The sequence below is a fragment of the Megalopta genalis genome, chromosome 1, assembly GCF_051020955.1.
Source record: "Megalopta genalis isolate 19385.01 chromosome 1, iyMegGena1_principal, whole genome shotgun sequence".
Taxonomy (NCBI): Eukaryota; Metazoa; Arthropoda; class Insecta; order Hymenoptera; family Halictidae; genus Megalopta; species Megalopta genalis.
In genome coordinates, this window is record NC_135013.1 from 2,309,886 (window position 1) to 2,326,771 (window position 16,886).

At 40.3% G+C, this 16,886-nt stretch overlaps 1 protein-coding gene and 1 long non-coding RNA gene across 3 annotated transcripts in view; one reads left to right on the top strand and one right to left on the bottom strand.

Moving 5' to 3' along the window:
• The window catches only part of Mctp (multiple C2 domain and transmembrane region protein), a 95,241-nt gene that overhangs the window by 45,683 nt on the left and 32,672 nt on the right, over nucleotides 1-16,886 (bottom strand). For both annotated transcript variants that reach the window (XM_076518658.1, XM_076518668.1), the window contains exons 3-6: nucleotides 12,756-13,142; nucleotides 10,298-10,561; nucleotides 5,686-5,828; nucleotides 4,480-4,671 (exon numbers count right to left, since the gene is read on the bottom strand). In XM_076518658.1, coding sequence (XP_076374773.1) covers nucleotides 4,480-4,671; nucleotides 5,686-5,828; nucleotides 10,298-10,561; nucleotides 12,756-13,142 — 986 coding nt within the window. The remainder of the gene's footprint in view (nucleotides 1-4,479; nucleotides 4,672-5,685; nucleotides 5,829-10,297; nucleotides 10,562-12,755; nucleotides 13,143-16,886) is intronic.
• On the top strand, nucleotides 2,710-4,814 carry LOC117223611 (uncharacterized). The gene is made up of 2 exons (XR_004490972.2): nucleotides 2,710-3,158; nucleotides 4,434-4,814. It is a non-coding gene; the product is annotated as an uncharacterized LOC117223611 (long non-coding RNA).

The following is a 16,886-nucleotide window of genomic DNA, read 5'->3' on the forward strand; positions in this document are numbered from 1 at the left end:
TGTACTCGCAGCTCCGCGTCGCGTCGCGTCGCCGTCGTAGTTCAGAATTACAATGCTCGCCCGGTAGACGCGCCGCGCCGCTGCGCGGGACTCCCTGCGCACGCGTCGCCGCCCCACTCCTCACGTAGCAATTTTTCCTGACTACACTGATCGCGCGCCGTTCGGCACCGGTATCGGTGGCACAAACTACTAGTTATTTCCGATTCGACTGCGAACGAGTGCGAAATCGCAATTTACCTCGACGATACAATAATGCATTTCTGGGAGAAATTAGTTTATTAGTATTAGTTTTGTATTTGATTTAATCCTAGAATTATTTAGATTTGCAAGGCATTAAGAAGTCTTGCAGACTGTAAAGTTATATTTCGGAGGCAATTCGGAGGCCACGTGACACTATTCGACGGGCACGTACATAGTACAGTAAATTCTCCCTAATTTTTCTTCAACTTTTAAACAAAAGAAAGGACAATTTGGGAAGAGACGATAGTATTATTCGAACTCCGGAATTTCACGTCGCGACCCTTAGCATCGACGTGGCAATAAATTGCATAGGCGTAGGACTAGCGCAGGGAAATTCGCAGCAACCCGGAATTTGGAATTTCCGGGAGAAATTGCGGTATTCGGATTATGCGGCTTATCGTGCTCGAGATAGAATCTGTGCGACCATCCGTCGTGTGCCCGGTCTTTGATCCGTGATCAAACAACCGGCCGGAGATCTTATCCGGCTGGTTTACCTCGCCAATTTCTAACCGTCGATTTAGGGTAGTGGAGAGCCAGTTGCTGTGGCGTAGTCAATAACTCTGCCTTTAGTTTGTTAGCATAATGTATAGCATAATTAATTCTCGTATTTATCGAATAGGATGTATTCATTTTTTTTATATTTAAATTTGATTAATTATTGATTGGTTAAAATTCAACTCGTATAAGACCGGAGTTCTTAAAGTACCGCAGAAATTATTTCAATTTCTTTTTTATAGTATTCTTTATAATATTCTTATACTATAAATTCTTAAATATAATATTCTTTTTATAATAATGTTCTTTTTTAAATTTTCCGAATTTAATCTTTATTGGCTATAAGGCTAGGATAAATTCTAATTTTATAACCGCGATGCCATTAAATTACTAAATTATGAAATTACGGTGATTTTTTTAAGTAGTTTCAGAGAATAGATTCAACTTGAGACGCGTACTTTAATCGAATAAATAATAATAATAAAGCATTGCGTTGTTTATTTCGAAAGTTCGAGGATCGATGATTTACAGTGATCTCGATAAATAAATAATAATAAATTATTGTGCAGTTCAGTTCGAAAATTCGAGGGTCAATGATTTTCTGTGACTCTGATAAATAAATAATAATAAATAATAATAATACATTATTGTATAATCTAATTCGAAAGTTTAATGATCTTCTGTGATTTTCGGACACATGTTTCAGTTAAATAAATAATGATAAATTATCGCGCAGTTTAAATTGAAAAAAGTCTGATATTTTTCCGGGCTTTTCAGACGATAGTTTTACTTATTTAAGGAGCAAGCGTAAAGAGTACACGAATTCCAGAAGCGAGTTTGGTACTCCCGTCGGCTAAGATGGCGGACGGCACGGCGCTCGAAAGCTTTCGAGAGGCGAGAAGTGTATCGAACTTCCTTCCTTTCATCTTTGTCTTCAATCTGGGAAACAGAATATAGTCCGGGGAAGCCGGACGAGGCCGATGTAACGGGTAATCAAACCGGTACGGAAGTTTTCGGGGTCGACAAGCTTCATCCCCGAAGGTTTCATCTTTCATCCCCCCCCCCCCCCCCGATAAGCCAGAAACAGGATTGTCGGACTCCGAATAACTATGCGAGAGACCGAATTTCGACAATCATCCGAGGACGTATTAAACGTATCTCTCGCGATTATTAAGCTTTGTAAAATATTTTCGAACGTTTATCAATGTTTTTCAAGTATTTTTAACTGCCTGACAAAAATACGAAAAATAAATGTACGATAAAAAGTATTTAAGATCGTTTATTATTTTATTTATTATTATTCCGTTTTCAACATACATTTTAACGTACTTTTTGTTTTATAGGAAGCAGGAAAGTGTCGGGGAAAGGAACATCGAGAAATACGTTGGAATAGAAAGATATAAATAAAATGATAAATTAGCTTAAGTATACTTGGTTCGATTTTTATCAAAAAAAACTTTAACGTTTGAGAATTAAATTAATTTTATTGCGTTATTATATAATAATAACGCATATATAATAATAAAAAATGTGTCGTTAAATTATAATTGTATATTATACATATGATATATATAATAATAATATAAATATAATGTATAATATATATAATATAAAATAATATAATAATAATATAAAAATATAATGTATAATATATATAATATAAAATAATATTATAATAATATAAAAATATATACAATAATATATATAATATATAATATATTATTGTATATATTTTTTATATTATTTTTATATTATTATTATATATTATTATATATAATTATAATATTATAATGCCCATATTATAATATTATCCCATCACTTTCCGAAATCCGTTCGTGGACGTCATGCTTCAGCGCTCGTTAGAACGTTCATTTATGGGGTTATTATGGGGTGTATTTATGGGGTTGCTCGCGTTCCGCAATGCATTCGGCGAAAGCGTAGCCTAATATAGACCCCTTAACGGACGACGACGTGCTCACGTGTCACCCGCGGCCTGAAAATCCTTCATTAAAATGCTACTCGCCGCTTATGCCAACTACACACAGAGATAACGGTTGCTCAACCAGCCCCGCGCGCGCGCGCGCGCCCCTATCGCCGCGCCGCCTCGGCGATATGCAAATGTGCGTCGAGGTTGCCCACATCCACGAGCATGGAACAATACGTTGTCTCTGCAACGTCGACGGCGCGGCGCCGCGGCCCTCTATTTCTTTGCTCATAGTTTTACGTCCAAGCTTCTGGGCACGGTAACGCGTCGAAAGTGACCTTAATGGGAAAAATATCGAGAGATTCCACGGGTCTCAGGAGCACACCGGGTCATAGTTTCGTCTCAGCGAGTACATGGTTAAATATCAATAGTTTCAGCCTGAATTTCGAAGGTCACGGGTCACGGTGGGCCGCGATTCGACGGATCGGAAGGCGGAAAGGTTCGTAGGTCACGGGCTTGCAAAGTGCACGGCTCGTGGATTAGTAAAAATACAGCAATTTCTCCCGGAAATGTAAAAAATCTGAATGAAATTTGAAGCGAATCGTTGAATTTCTTTCGTCATAAAAGGTATAAATATTAATTTACAATCTAAATAATTCTAGAATTAAATCAAATACAATGCTAATACTAATAAACTAATTTCTCCCGGAAATGCAAAATTTCGGCTTGCTACGAATTTCCCTGTGCTAGTCCTACGCCTATGCAGTTTATTGCTACGCCAATGCTAAGGGTCGCGACGCGAATTCTTGCAAGACCAGTTAGGCCATCGTTTTTACTTTAGCATTACTATGTTACTATATTAATTACTACTAAATTAATTTAATCCCGGATCGAACTATTATTTTACAAATAAACAAAATTATTATTAAATTATAGTTTGCAAATCGGCGATCAATTGTCCAGTAAACTTCGCAAATATTGAAATTTTAGGTTTATTATTACATCGTCGAGGTAAATTGCGATTTCGCAGTCGTTCACAGTCGAATCGGAAATAACTAGTAGTTTGTGCCACCGATACCGGTGCCGAGCGGCGCGCGATCAGTGTATTCGGGAAAAATTGTTACGCGAGGAGTGGGGCGGCGACGCGTGCGGAGGGAGTCCCGCGCAGCGGTACGGCGCGTCTACCGGGCGAGCATTGTAATTCTGAACTACGACGGCGACGCGACGCGACGCGGAGTTGCGGGTACAATACGATACGATAGGTGCCACCCTGTAGATGCGTCGCGCTGCTGCGCGGGACTCTCGCGCGTGCGTCGCCTGCCCCCACTCCTCGCGTAGCGACTTTTCCCGAATACACTGCGCGTGATACGCGTGTCGCACCAGCGGCCGTTAACGTCAGTTTGCGCCATGGCACAACCGTTGCGTCGGCGTCCGCTAAAGCGTTAACGTGCACCGGCATGCTGGCCGCTGTCTTTTTTCGCCGACCGCCCGGAGTTTCTATAAAAACGAGCCGCGATGTCCGAAGTATCGCGTCTTAGTATTCTCGGATCTGTCTATTTCAATTCCGACCTCCGAACATCTCTGGGAGAAATTACTGTTCCTGCTCTTTAAAACAGAAATAGGCATCGAAGAAATTTTATCGAAGCAATGATAAAAAAAGGCGTCTCTATTCCTACGCCAATGACTTCATCGAATCGAGAATACGAGCGAATCGTATAAAATCGACGATACCGTTCACGTTTATAATTTTCTTCGAATTCTTGCGTTTCCATAGAGTTCTGCGGAGTGACAAAGTTATCAGGCAAGGGTTGGTAACTTACTTGCTCCTTCTCCTGCTGATTTCTCGGCCAGAGTGTCGCTGTTAAGTAGATGTCGCCGAGATGCTGTTTCGGCCTGGCCGGGTCTTTCAGCTCCAGCACGATGTCCTGCGGCTGGCCGAGCTCTAGCTGCGTCAGCTCTAGCTGCGCGGCGCCCATGAAGTCGTCCTGAAGACCCCAGTCATAGTCGAAGACCTGCCGAAATGACGAAATGTATTATTTTCAAAAGATTCAAAAAATTATAAAACGTCAATGTATTATTTTCGAAACAACGGTTGACGCGACTTCAAACGCTGGATATAAAACAATTAAAAGATTAAAAGAATTATAAAATGTAAGAGTATTATTTTCAAATAATCCAAAGAATATTAAAACGTCGACGTATTATTTTATTTTACTTAAAAGAATTTTCGAACGTTAATGTATCAATTTTCGAAAACACTATTTGCTGTGACTTTAAACGCTGGATATAAAAAAATTAAAAGATTCAAAGAATCATCATAAAATGTCAGAGAATTATTTTCAAATGATCCAAAGAATATTAAAACGCGCGCGCGCGCGTCAACGTATTACATCATATTAATTAAAAGAACGTTTAACACATCATGTATTAATTTTCAAAAACACCGTTTCACGCGACGTTTATAATTTATCGTTCATTCGAAAACACCTTGAAAATTGCGAACACGTTTTTCTTCCCGTTAAAAATTACGATTTAAATAGCCGATGGCCGGCGCTTTTCACGCGCGACGAGTATACTCGTCGCGACAGAAAATGCCGCTTTGCTCTTCCGCGACGAGTATGCTCGTCGAGCACGGGAGGAAGACCGGTCAAAGCGCAACCGCGTTTCTCTAATTGCGTCGCTCGAGCGACGAGAGCCTCTAAAGAATTGATCGTTGTCTCCGTGCCGAGAAAATTGCCGGCCTCGTTGTAGAACGATGCTGCAGGAAATATGTATATTAGTCGGCCGTTTATGCGTTAAGACACTCCGGGGCTAATGATTCATTAACGCGAGCGCCGAGGGCTCGAAAAAGGGGGCTGCTCTCTCGGAGACCGGCTGGAATCTCGAGGGGCGGAGCGACGCGGAGAGAACCGAGGCTTGTTAAATAAATGATTACGAAACGCCGAACGAGCGTCCGTCCGGCTTCTGTCGGCGGCGGCGGCGTCGGCGGCACGCGACACGAGCGCATGCGATTGCCGGGATTTTACCTTGATTGTCAGAGCTTGGAAAGGGTCTTCGATAGGCAAGGTCACGCTCTCGTCCCAAACTGGATTGAGGTCGCGGTGAACGGTCCGGGACTTGTGCAGCAATCGACCGGAGCATTTCACTTTCACGTACGGATCGCTGGCGCCTGGAACAGAAAGGTTCGCGTGAATCCGAAGAACAGTTCCGGGATAGCGCGCATAGAGTAATGTCTCCCTAACTGACGCAAAGATTGTCCACTAAAATGGACAGTGTTGGGAAGAGGAGATACGATTGTTCGAGCCGTGCATCATAACGTTGACATAACCTTGGCAATTCGTAACTATAAAAACGAGAGACATAAAAATTCAACTATAAAAATTCGAGAGACATCACTGTACAGTTATGTCTCCCTAATTGACGCTCAAATTGTCCACAACAATGGACAATTTGGAGAGAGCCTTGACATAACCTTGTCAATTCGTAACTGTAAAACTGAACCGCAAGACTCGAATAATCGTATCATCTCTTCCAAAAGTTGTCCATTTTTGTGGACAATCTGAGCGACAATTAGAGAGACATCACTGTACAGTAATGTCTCCCTAACTGACGCTCAGATTGGGCACGAAAATGGACAATTTTGGGAAGAGGAGATACGATTGTTCGAGCCTTAACATAACCTTGACAATTCGTAACTATAAAAGCGAGCTACAAGACTCAAATAAACGTATCTCCCCTTCCAAAAATTGTCCATTTTTGTGGACAATCTGAGTGACAATTAGAGAGACATCACTGTACAAAAATGTCTCCCTAATTGAGACTGAGATTTTGGACAAAAATGGACAACTTGGGGGGGGGGGGAGATACGATTGTTCGAGCCTTGCATCATAACCTTGACATAACCTTGACAATTCGTAAAAATTCGAGAGACGTCAAGGCGGGAACAATCGTATCTCCTCTTCCATCACTGTAGAGTAATATCTCCCTAACTGACGCTAAGATTGCGCAGAAAAATGGACAATTTAAGCAGAGGAGATAACTTTGATGTCTCTCGAATTTTTATACTTTAATTTGTATGTCTATCGCTTTTATAGTTACGAATTGTCAAGGTTATGTCAACGTTATGATGCAGGGCTCGAACAATCATACCTACTCCTCCCATATTATCCATTTTTGTGCACAGTCTTAGCGTCAGTTAGGGAGATATTACTGTACAGTGATGTCTCTCTAATTGACGCTCAGATTGTCCACAAAAATGGACAATTTTTAGAAGACGAGATACGATTGTTCGAGCCTTGCGATTCGTTTTTACAGTTACAAATTGCCAAGGTTATGTCAAGGCTCGAACAATCGTATCTCCTCTCCCCAAATTGTCCATTTTTGTGCGCAATCTGGGCGTCAATTAGAGAGACATTAGTGTAAAAATTATGAAACAATCGAATCTCTTCGCGCTTCCCGAATAATATGAATTGACCGACGACGATCTTCGCCGCCGTTCTCGGCCAATAGCGATCGAGTGCCGCGGCAGTTGGGCAGCTAAATAAATGTGGGGGTGGGGGGAATATTAGCGCAAAGGGACCTTCTTGTCGCGCGACGACTGTACGTTGTTCCGCGTACAGTAATGTCTCCCTAACTGGCGCTCAGATTCTGCACGAAGATGGACAATTTGGGGATAGAAGATTAGATTGTTCAAGCCTTGTATCATAACCTTAACAATTCCTGACTATAAAAACAAATCCCAAGGCTTTGAATAATCGATACTCCTCTTCCAAAAAATTGTCAATGTTTGTGGACAATCTGAGCGTCAATTCGAGAGACATCACTGTACAGTAATGTCTCCCTAATTGACGTTCGGATTGTACACAAAAGTGGACAATTTGGGTAGAGGTGATACGATTGTTCGAGTCTTGCAGTTCGTTTTTATAGTTACGAATTGTCAAGGTTATGTCATTGAAAGTTATGTCATTCAAGGTTATGTCATCAAATTGTCCATAAAAATGGACAATTCTTGGAATAGGAGATACGATTATTCGAGCATTGTAGCTCATTTTTCTATAATTGTTGACAAATACTAACTATAAAAACTAAGCGCAAGGCTTGAATAATCGAATCTCCTCTTCCAAAAAATTGTCAATGTTTGTGGACAATCTAAGCGTCAATTCGAGAGACATCACTGTACAGTAATGTCTCCCTAATTGACGTTCGAATTGTGCACAAATGTGAACAATTTGGGAAGAGGAAATACGATTGTTCGAGCCTTGACATAACCTTGACAATTCGTAACTGTGAAAACGAACCGCAAGGCTCGAATAATCGTATCTCCTCTTCCAAGAATTGTCCATTTTTGTAGATAATTTTGGAAGATGAGATACGATTATTCGAGCCTTGCGGTTCGTTTTTACAGTTACGAATTGTCAAGATTATGTCATTCAAAGTTATATTATTCAAGGTTATGCCATCAAATTGTCCACAAAAATGGACAATTCTTGGAATAGGAGATACGATTATTCGAGCATTGTAGCTCATTTTTTTATAATTGTTAACAATTCGTAACTATAAAAACGAAGCGTAAGGCTCGAATAATCGTATCTCCACTTTCAAAAAATTGTTCATTTTTGTGAACAATCGGAGCGTCAGTTAGAGAGACATCACTGTAATTCGAACGGAGATTATTTAAGCGCGAGAGTAGCAGTCGCTGTGTGATCCGAGGAGGCTCTCGCAGGCCTCGAGCGAAATTAAAACGTTCTCGAGGGACGTTCTCTCTATTTGATTCGCGGTACGATGCTTCATCCGACTGATCCTCTCTCGTTCGTTCGGCGGTCGAAGTATGTATGTATGTATGTATGTATGTATGTACGTATGTATGTATGTATGTATGTATTATGTAATGATAGGTTCATCTCGGCACTGCGATGTGCCGTAAAATAATGAACGAATGGGGCGGATGCCTGCCGAGTGTTTTTTCAGCTGCGTGCGATCTGAGCTTATTGCTTGGATTTCTTGAAATCTTGTGGAGCCGAAAGATAGAGCGCGAGAAACTGAGAGAGAGAGAGAGCTGTGGAGAGAGAGAGGGGGGAGAGGGAGAGAGTAAGAGCAAGACAACGAGCAAAGTAGAGTGATAGAGAGAAAAAGAGAGAGAGAGAGAATAAGAACGAGACAGCGATACAAAAATAGAATAAGAGAGAGATAGACAGCAAGAAAAAATGGAGTTAAAGAGAGAGAAATAGGGAGAGAGAGAGAGAGAGAGAGGGGGGGGGGAGAGACAGACATCGAGAAAAAATAGAGTCAGAGAGAGAAAGAACGAGAGTGAAAGAGTAAGAGCGAGATAACCAGCAAAATAGCATAAAATAGAGAGGAAAAAAGGAGAGAAAAAGAGAGAGAGAGAGAGAGAGAGAGAGCGATCAAAGTACAGTAAAAGAGATCAAGATAGTGCTAAGATAACATAAGGGGAAGGGAAAGACATAAAACATAGGGAAAGATTTGTAAGGGTGGAAAAGCAAAACGAAACGATCGAGCAAACATTTCTACCATAGGGGAGACCGGAACTAGAAGTTCCGGGGGTAAATCGTTCCGACGGTAATATATTTCAAATAAAAAAGAATCCCGTCATGCTTTCAATTGTATTGAAAAAGCGTGGACCGATCACGGTTCACTCTGATCACGTCGTCAACCATTTTAGTAGCTTAGTTTCCCTAATTCGCACTCCGATTGCGCATAAAAATGGACAATTTGCGACGAAGCGAAACGATCGTCCGATTATTCTTGCGGCTCCTTTTTATTATAATTACCGATTGTCAACAACGTATCTGCTCTTCCCAAATAGACAGGCCATTTCTGTGTACAATCTGAGTGCCAATTAGGGAGAATCTACTATATACTTCATGAAGCGAAACGAGCATTCCGTTTCAAACGATTCCGCAAATTCCGAAGGCGAGAGGAACGAAAAAGAAACGGGGGTGAGACAGACAAAGAGAGAGAGAGGGAGAGAGACAGCGAGAAAAATAGAGTAAGAGAGGGAAAGAGAGAGAGGGAGAGACAGCGAAAAAATACAGTAAGAGAGAGGAAGAGAGAGAGAGAGAGAGAGAGAGAGAGTAAAAGAGAGAAAGAGAGAGTAAAAGCGAGACAGCAAACAAAATAGAGTAAAAGAGAGAAAGAAAGAGAGAGAGAGAGAGAGAGAGAGAGAGACAGCGAGAAAAATAGAGTAAGAGAAAGAAAGAGAGAGTAAGGGAAGGAGAGTGTGAGAGAGAGTAAGGGAAAGAGAGAGCAAGAGAGAGAAAGAATTAGAAAGAGAGAGAGAGAGAGAGAGAGAGAGAGTCAGAGAGAGAAAGAGTTAGAAAGAGAGAGAGACTGCGAGAAGAAATACAGTAAAAGAGAGAAGTGAGAGAAGAGAAAGAGAGTAAAAGAGAGAAAGAGAGAGAGAGAGTAAAAGAGAATAAGACAATAAGAGAGAGAGAGTAAAAGAGAGAAAGAGAGAGAGAGAGTAAAAGCGAGACAGCGAGCAAAATAGAGTAAAAGAGAGAGAGCGAGAGGGAGAATGAGAAGAAGAGAAAAGCCGATAACGGTGTAAATTCATCGGAAAGCAAAGGATTGAGAGAGAGAGGGAGAGAGAGAAAAAAAGCGACGAAAATATTCGCTCACCGCATCTATCCATAGCAACGAGGTTCGCTCCCCGTCTGATGTGCAAACGAAGCTGGAAAAACGCGTGCTGCCTCAACGCCAATTCCCTCCTCCGCGTGGCTTCCTCCTGAAGGAACACGTTCTCATCCTGGCCGATCGATCCAGGAGCCTCCTCGTTCTGCGTCTGGAAGCTCAAGGACCCTTTCGAGTGAGCCTCGCTGCTTTTTCCAGGGCTATCCTCCGGCTTCGTCACGACATTCTGCCTCCCGCGCACCAACGGCGACTCTGACAACAGAAAATCCCAATGATCTGTGAAACTGCTCTTCTTCTCCTTTATCCCCGTAACGGCGGAAGCGTCCTCGACAAGATAGAGAAGGTCGGCGCGCCGTATCAAATAACATCGTTTTTTATCGAACAAAAATTCCGCTGCGGACGGATCATCGTAGAACTTGGATTCGTTTCGTGAAAAAAACGAAAATCGTCCATGGATCTTCGTTATTTATTTGTAACATTCATTATTTATTTATAATAAATTTTGTAATATATTATTATATAATATATAATAATAAATATTATAATAATGAATAGAACAAACTTTTATATAATAAATTTATAATTAAATTTCATTATTTATTTATAATATTCATTATTTATAAATAAATTGATATAAATTTGTAGAATAGTAATTTAATTAATTAGTTAATATAATAATAAATATAATAAAATTTTATATAATCAATTATTTATAATAAAAACTTCGTTATTTATTTATAATATTCATTATTTATAAATAAATTGATATCAATCGGTATATATTGGCATAAATTGATATAAATTTATAGAACATTAATTTAATTAATTAGTAAATATAATAACAAATATAATAAAATTTTATATAACAAATTATTTATAACAAATTTATAATAAATTTCGTTATTTATTTATGATATTCCTTATTTATAAATAAATTGGTATAAGTTGAAATAAATTGATAGAATATGAATTTAATTAATTTCAGATAGAGCTATCATTAATTACATTTTTTTAATACATCTATTTTTTAACGAACTATTCTTTATCGTTAAATTTTTACTATACAGTTAAATTCAAACGAATGTTTAGCATAATTTTTTACATTACAGACTAAGCGCTTAAACAGTAATAAATTTTGATCGGAATTATTTGTAATGAAAATTTTTTTCATTCGATCGATCAACGTCGATTAAATACATTTTTACCGCGAAGATAAATAATCTCAAATCCGTCTTACGCGTCTCGCGATCAATTTCGACGATTTTTCTTCCGCATAAAAATCCGGCGTTCAGTAACCGAACACCGGCCCGAAATTCCGTGCGCGTTTTAAATACAATCGCATGTCGTCCGCCTTCGCTTTCTCGACGCGATTCACAAATCCGACGAATCCGTAGTCCGACGGTCGGCCGGGAAGCGCGTTCGAACAGATTGAAACCGCAAAACGGCGCGGAACTCGCCGCGAACTTCTCTTCGCGTGCATTCGCGTTGGAGCGGAGAGTTTCGCGTAACTTTGCAGGAACGCGGCGCAGCCACCGCGTAAAAATATCGCATCGGAGCGGTCCGTCCTACAGGGAAAACACCTGACCCCGACAAATTTCAAAGTTGCCGTCCGTGAAACTTCGCGCCGTTCCCCCGTCGACCTGAGCCGAGTTTGGAACACTTTCTTCCAACGTTTGATCGATTCCCGACGCGCCGCGATCGATCGCGCTAATTCGAGTTTAATTTCCCGAGGAGGAAAATTAAAAGGCTATCAGAAGCGGAGAAAGTGGCAGTCGTTAGGCGAGCACGCCTGCATTTTCTTTTCATTGTTCTATCCCAATAAAAACCGAAATATATGTTACCAGTAATATAAAATAACAAAATATAGAGCTCAAATATATACACGGTGTACCAAAATTATGGTTTCTCCAAGAAATGAAGTGTTCCTGAGGTCATTTGAAGCAACTTTTTCCTTTGCCAAAATATTCTGCGAGGCTTCGTTTGCGAGTTATCAACGAAAAATCGCGGCGCTCCGTCCTCGCGACGCTTCGTCCTCGCGGTGCTCCATCCTCGCGGCGCTCCGCCCTCGCGGTGTTCCGTCCCTCGCGGCGCTCCGTCCTCGCGGCCGCCGCCGCGTCGCGCCGGCCGTGTGACGCAAGGGCGGGGCGTCAGCCGAGCTCTCGCCTCTCATTGGCCAGCGTTTTACATTAATAACTCGTAAACGAAGCGTCGTAGAAGATTTTCGCAAAGGAAAAAGTTGCTTCAAATGATCGCAGGAATCTCTCACTTCCCTAAAATACTATAACTCTGGAACATCCTATACAATTTTAGTTGTCATATATTTCATTCCACTTTTGATATGGAAATCGACTACTGTGCGTCGCTTTAACGGGCACAGCGGTCGACAAACTCGTTCTACGAGCTTCGAAAAAAGTCCCGCGAGCAGATAAGGCGAAATATGACCTACCTGGATGATTGAGACAGTGCCTGGCAGGGCTCTGCGTGGCCGAGGAGCTCTTGCTGTGCTCGGAGGAGTAATCCGCGGCGTAATCGGACTCGACGCCCTTGTAGGCGGCGTCCTGGTGCGAGCTGCCGGCATCCTTCGATTTCTTCCTCTCTTTGCTGCGGCTGCGGGCCCACCGGCTCTTCAAAGTGGCGAAGAAGGTGTGCGTTCGCTGCGCCACCGAGGTGGCGTGACGATGATGACGGTGCTGATGGGCGCCCCCGGAGTCGGCCTGTTCACCGCGTCGTGACGGCGAACCGTTGTCGTTGTTCCGGAGCTCCGTGGCGCTTTTCGAGAGCTGACGGCTCCCGTTCAGGTTCAGTCTGGATCTCTCCTCCACCCGGCTGTTCTCTGGAATTTTTGTTTCGACAACCGTCCGCTCGTTTAATTATAATTTCATGGTCGACATCGACACGCCTACCAATTTCTGTCGCGAATAATCTTGCGCTCTCGTTTCGCCAGGTTTTCCGATCTCGTAATTCTAGGTTGCGCTTCAATTTCGCCGCATTTTTCCACAGGCATTTATCGGAATTTTTGTATTTTAATTTCGGCACGGCTTTTTGTGGTGCTGATTGTAGGTTTAAGATTAATTTCGGCGGACTTTAATTTTCCAGGGATCAATCGCGGTTTCAAGGGTAATCGATGTCAGAGTTGCGACTTAAAATGTAATCTGTGCGTTGCGAAATGTTGGAACGATGTTAGTGAAATAAATGATAATGTTATTTTAATAATTGACCTTGAGGATGAAGTTTATTAGTAAACAGCACAGGTGTTGGTAAACGATAATACTCGTTCTTTTTTGCAATGAGGAAAATACCAGTTGCAACATTAATTATAATTCTAGTCTTCTCGATTGTTATTTTAATATTAATTATGACGAACTTTTTGCGAGATAATAATTATAATTTTAATATTAGTTTCGACGAGCTTTTCACGAAATATAAATTGTAAATTTGATATTATTTTCGACGATTTTTTCACCAGATAATAATTGTAATTTTAATATTAATTTCGACGATCTTTTTATCAAATACCAATTGTAATTTTAATATTAATTTCGACGATCTTTTTACGAGATACCAATTGTTATTCTAATATTAATTTCGACGAGCTTTTCGCGAAAGAACAATCGTGATTTTAATATTAATTTCGACGAGCTTTTCACGAAATACCAATTGTAATTTTAATATTAATTTCGACGATCTTTTTAAGAGGTGCCAATTGTTATTCTAAATTTAATTTCAAGAAACCTTCCACGAGATAACAATTGTAATTTTAATATTAATTTCGACGAACTTTTCACAAGATAATAATTGTAATTTTAATATTAATTTCGACGATCTTTTTACGAGATACCAATTGTTATTCTAATATTAATTTCGGCGAGCTTTTCGCGAAAGAACAATCGTGATTTTAATATTAATTTCGACGAGCTTTTCACGAAATACCAATTGTAATTTTAATGTTAATTTCGACGATCTTTTCACGAGATACCAATTGTAATTTTAATATTTATTTCGACGAGCTTTTCGCGAGATGCCAATTGAAACTTTAATATTAATTTCGACAAACTTTTCGCGAGATACCGATTTGGAATTTCAACTTTAATCTCGTCCCACTTTTCAATGTAACGCGAGCGTAGCTTTAATTTTAATTTCAATAGATACATTTCAGTACATAGCTATTTAAATGTCAGTTACATCTTTCATTCGAATTCCAGTAACTTCGCCATTTCAATCCTAACTTAAAGTTCGACTTCGACGAACTTTTCTGTTGCAATTCCAATATGAATTTGAACTTTGACGACACTGACACACTTTTCTGTTCCAATTTCAATCTCAATGAGAACTTTGACGCGGACATCCGTTTCTGTTTCGATTTTAATCTGAATTTGAACCTTGACGACATTAACACACTTTTCTGTGCCAATTTCAATTTCAGTTTGAACTTTGACGCGGACGTCCGTTTCTGTTTCAATTCCAATTTCGATTGAAACTTTGACGCAGACATCTGTTTCTATTCCAATTCGAATCGCAATTTGACCTTTGACGTGGATATATTTTTCTGTTTCAATTTCAATTTAAATGTGACCTTTAATGTGGACATACTTTTCTGTTTCAATTTCGATTTAAATGTGACCTTTAACGTGGAACATACTTTTCTGTTTCAATTTCAATTTAAATGTGACCTTTAACGTGGACATACTTATCTGTTTCAATTTCAATCTAAATGTGACCTTTAACGTGGACATACTTTTCTGTTTCAATTTCAATTTAAATGTGACCTTTAACGTGGACATACTTTTCTGTTTCAATTTCAATTTAAATGTGACCTTTAACGTGGACATACTTTTCTGTTTCAATTTCAATTTAAATGTGACCTTTAACGTGGACGTCCGTTTCTATTTCAATTCCAATCTCAATTTCAACTTTGACGTGGGCATACGTTTGTTTCGATCCCAATCCCAATTAAAACAGACCCAGTTTCAACTTCAAGCACAACGTACCTTGGAAATCCCTGCTGTAAATACGAAGTTCAACATACCCTGCAATTCGTCTCTCTACTATAAATCCAAAATTCAACATACAGTAAATTCTCTCTAATTCGCGCACACAGCTTTGAAACGCAAATGGGCGATTTGGGAAAAGCAAATACGATTATTCGAACCTCGCCGCGCTCATTTTTACAGTCACCGATTGTCAACAACTATAAAAACGAGTTGCAAGGCTCGAATAATCCACTTTTTGTTTAAATTACTAATTATTACTGTAAATTAACAATTTACTGTACTTTGCAATTTGTCTCTCTACTACTACAAGTTCAAAGTTCAACATACTTTATAATTTCAATGTTAAATTAATAACTTTGCAATTTGTCTCTCTACTCTCTCTACTCACTCTCTCTCTCTCTCTCTCTCTCTCTCTCTCTCTCTCTCTCTCTCTACTCTGTACTCTCAAAGTTCAACATACTTCATAATTTCAATGTTAAATTAATAACTTTGCAATTTATCTCTCTGCTACTACAAGTTCAAAGTCCAACGTACTTGACAATTTCAATGTTAAATTCTAATTTCCCCTTCACTATACTTCTTCGACTTCAACGTAGCCATCCACCGTTATGCCAATAAAATCAACGAACTTGTTGCCTTCGATTCCACCTACGGTCAAAGACAATTCCAGCAGAAGATCGAGAACAGAACGATCCTCCGTTCGCGTAGTGTACGTACAATCTCGTTCCATTGACGTCGAATCGAGGGACCGCGTCCTGGCCAGGACGAGCGATAATTGACGAGCTTCGCCCTTAAGGCGAGGGTTCGGCTAAGCTGGGAAGCTGGGCGTGAAAAGGGGGAGAGAAGCGAGTGCCGCGATGCGGAGGACGCGATAAATCAGCGCCGCGAGCCGAAGGAGTCTGCTAAACGGATGCCACCACGAACCGCATGAATCGCGAAACCGTGACCTTGTTCCAGAAAAGTCCTATCGACGGGAGTATCGATAGAGTAAGAGAGACAGCAAGAAAAAATAGAGTAAGAGAGAGAGAGAGACAAACATTGAGAAAAAATAGAGAAAAAGAGAAAGAGAGACAGAAATCGAGAAAAAATAGAGTAAGAGAGAGAAAGAGAGAGAGCGAAAGAGTAAGAGGGAGACAACGAGCAAAATAGCGTAAAAAAGACAGGGAGAAAAAGAGAGAAAGAGAGAGAGCGGGAGACAGCGAGGCAAAAATAGAGTAAGAGAGAGAAAGAGAGAGGGAAAGATAGCGAAGAAAATACAGTAAGATAGAGGAAGAAAGAGAAAGAGAGAGTAAGAGAGAGAAAAAGAGGGAGAGTAAGGGAAAGAGAGAACAAGAGAGAGAAAGAGTTAGAGAGAGAGAGAGAGAGAGAGACATCGCGACAAAAAATACAGTAAGAGAGAGAAGGGAGAATAGAAAGAGAAAAGAGAGAGAGAGAGAGGGAGAGAGAGAAAGAGAGAGAAAGAGAGAGTAAGAGAGAGAGAGAGAGAGAGAAAAAGAGAAAGAAAGAGAAATAGAGAGAGTAAGAGAGAGAGAGAGAGAGAGAAAAAGAGAAAGAAAGAGAAATAGAGAGAGTAAGAGAGAGAGAGA